The sequence below is a fragment of the Nothoprocta perdicaria genome, unplaced genomic scaffold, assembly GCF_003342845.1.
Source record: "Nothoprocta perdicaria isolate Ctin4 unplaced genomic scaffold, notPer1 scaffold_52, whole genome shotgun sequence".
Taxonomy (NCBI): Eukaryota; Metazoa; Chordata; class Aves; order Tinamiformes; family Tinamidae; genus Nothoprocta; species Nothoprocta perdicaria.
Window position 1 is genome coordinate 1,682,083 of NW_020455777.1, and position 2,707 is coordinate 1,684,789.

Genomic DNA, 2,707 nt, shown 5'->3' on the forward strand with positions numbered 1-2,707 from the left:
GCGCGGCCTTCCCGCGCCGCCCCGAGGGCTCCGCGCGGCCCCACGGGCCGGGGCGGCCGCACCTGCTCCACCCAGACCCCCCGCGAGCCCCACCGGCCGCCCCCTCCACGCTGCGCTCCCGCGCAGCCCGTTACTTACTGGCGCAAACACCTCCAGCTCTTTGCAGCGCTACCCCTCGGGGCCGACCCCCGTCCGCCTGCGTGTCCGGCGAGTGGAGGCAGCCGCTCGGTCCCCTCGGGACATCTCCGGGCGCGCCCCCGAGCCCCCTTCCCCGGTGCTCGCTCCCGGGGGCCCGGCCGCCCCCGCTGCGGCGTGTCCCGTGTCCCGCGCCCCGGGGGGAGGCGCGTTTCCCTCGCGCGCGTCTTCCCGCCGGGGCTCTGCGCGGCCCTCGAGTTACCGCTGCTTTAAACAAAGCGGCGAGCCAGGTACGAGCCAATTGCGAGGAGCCCGGCAAGGCGAGGGAGAGCCGGTGCCACGCGAGAAACCCTGGACGGGAGGGACCGGGGAAGGGGGAGGGAAGCGAACACAAAGCGGGGAGCAGCGCCTGGAGCCGGCCAGGCTGCAGGACGGGGTGGGCGACACTGGCCCCCCCGGCGAGTGGGGGGACTTCCCCGGCAAACTCCCTCCCGCCCAGCTCCCCCTCACCCCCCCGTGCAGCCCCTGGCCTCCCCACTGTAGACGGGATGCGGTTTTATATTGGAAATGAGGGGCAGGGGGAGGAGATGGTGAGCACACGGAGTGATGAGTGTGTGGTGTCAATCAGAGGGGTTTTGTGTCTCCTTGACTCCTGATGGTCCGTGGCTGAGGTGTCCCGGGTGGCACCACAATGAATATGAATAGGGGTCCTTGCTAAATGGGACAGTCAAAGCGCACCGCCCTGAATAATGGCACGTCATCCTAACTAGACGATTATACATAGGAGGGCTCCTTTTGTCTCTGCTCTCTGCTGCAGCTCTATAAAAGCCCCTCTTTTTCAGGCTGAGGTTAGTCCAAGCATACACTAACTAGCCATCCCGTAAACAGGCTGAATAACCAGGGGGAGAGAGAAGGAGAGGGAGAGACTGGAGAGAGAGGGGGCTGAGGGGCTTTTTCTTCCTCCTCTAGCCTTTTTTTTTTTTTTTTTTTTTTTTTTTTTTTTTTAAGTCTTCTCCTCCCAGAACCTGCTGTCTGTTTTTTTTTTTTTCATCTCATTTTCGTTCTTTTTTTTCAAAGGAGACTTGTCTTGTTCTGCCACCTCCAGAGCAGGGAAGAGTTTCTTGCTCAGAAGCCCGAGTACAATGAATTCTGACTCCAGCTCTGTCTCCAGCAGAGCTTCCTCGCCAGACATGGATGAGATGTACCTGCGAGACCACCACCATCACCACCACCATCACCACCACCAAGACAGCCGGCTCAACTCCGTCTCCTCCACCCAGAACGACCTGGTGCAGAAGATGTCCGGGGAAGGCCTCTCCAGGACGAGCTCCAAGGCCGGAGGGGAGGGCAGCAAGTACAAAATCAAGAAGCAGCTCTCGGAGCAGGACCTGCAGCAGCTGCGGCTGAAGATCAACGGGCGAGAGCGCAAGAGGATGCACGACCTCAACCTGGCCATGGACGGGCTGCGCGAGGTGATGCCCTACGCGCACGGACCTTCCGTGCGGAAACTCTCCAAAATCGCCACCCTCCTGCTAGCCAGAAACTATATCCTGATGCTCACCAGCTCCCTGGAGGAGATGAAGAGGCTGGTGGGCGAGATCTACGGGGGGCACCACTCCGCCTTCCACTGCGGCACGGTGGGACACTCGGCCGGGCACCCCCCGCACGCCGCGGGCGCCGTGCACCAGGTGCACCCCATCCTGGGCAGCGCCCTCTCCTCCGCCAGCACCCCCGCCTCGCTGYCCGCCTCCCTGCCGGCGCTGGGCACCATCCGGCCGCCCCACTCGCTGCTCAAGGCGCCCTCCACCCCGCCGGGCCTCCAGCTGGGCAGCGGCTTCCAGCACTGGGCGGGCTTGCCGTGCCCCTGCACCATCTGCCAGGTGCCCCCGCCGCCGCACCTCTCGGCCCTCAGCGCCTCCGGCATGGCCCGCATCGCGGGCGACACCAAGGACCTGCTCAAGTGACCGGGCGCGGAGGGGCGCGGGGGGGACCCCCGTCAGCCGCCCGCAACCCCGGCGCGCGCGGGCGTGGGGTGGCCGGGAGGACCCTGCCAAGGTAACGCGCTTAGGTGGCTGCTGGGGCGGCGTGGTCTTGCTGTGCTGAAAAGAAGGAAAAGGAGGGGGGGGAACTCCCTGTTGTAAAAATAATAATAATATTAATAGCAATGCCGCTCGTGGTAATAAAATGTAAATATTTCCTGAAAATGAATGAAAAAAAAAAAGGGACATGGTTGTCATTGTAGTGATCGCAGCTACTCGGAGAGGATGAGATCCGCTTGGGGCTTCTTCTTTTCGGGGATTTTCCTTTTATTTTGAACGGCAACATTTCAAATAAATATATATATATATTTTCCTGCTCCAAGCCACGGTCTGGAAGCAGAGTGAATGGAGTCCCACCGTAGCTCAGAAGGAGTGCATGCATGCTTCGAACTGAACCCTCTAAACATGTTGTACAGGCAATGATGTGGTTTTCCTTGTAACAAGGACTTCACAGTGGATTGACTGAAGTTTATTTCAGACTCGGTTGCGATGGGTTTTGTTGTTAGCGCTTATTTTTCTTCTCTCTGGGCGCC

General features: G+C 60.9%; 1 protein-coding gene across 1 annotated transcript; it reads left to right on the forward strand.

The window, feature by feature from the left end:
- The first annotated feature begins 1,277 nt into the window (after positions 1-1,277).
- On the forward strand, positions 1,278-2,099 carry OLIG3 (oligodendrocyte transcription factor 3). Its single transcript, XM_026048223.1, has one exon. It carries the CDS (start codon positions 1,278-1,280, stop codon positions 2,097-2,099), a length of 822 nt encoding a protein of 273 aa, XP_025904008.1.
- The last annotated feature ends 608 nt before the right edge of the window (positions 2,100-2,707 follow it).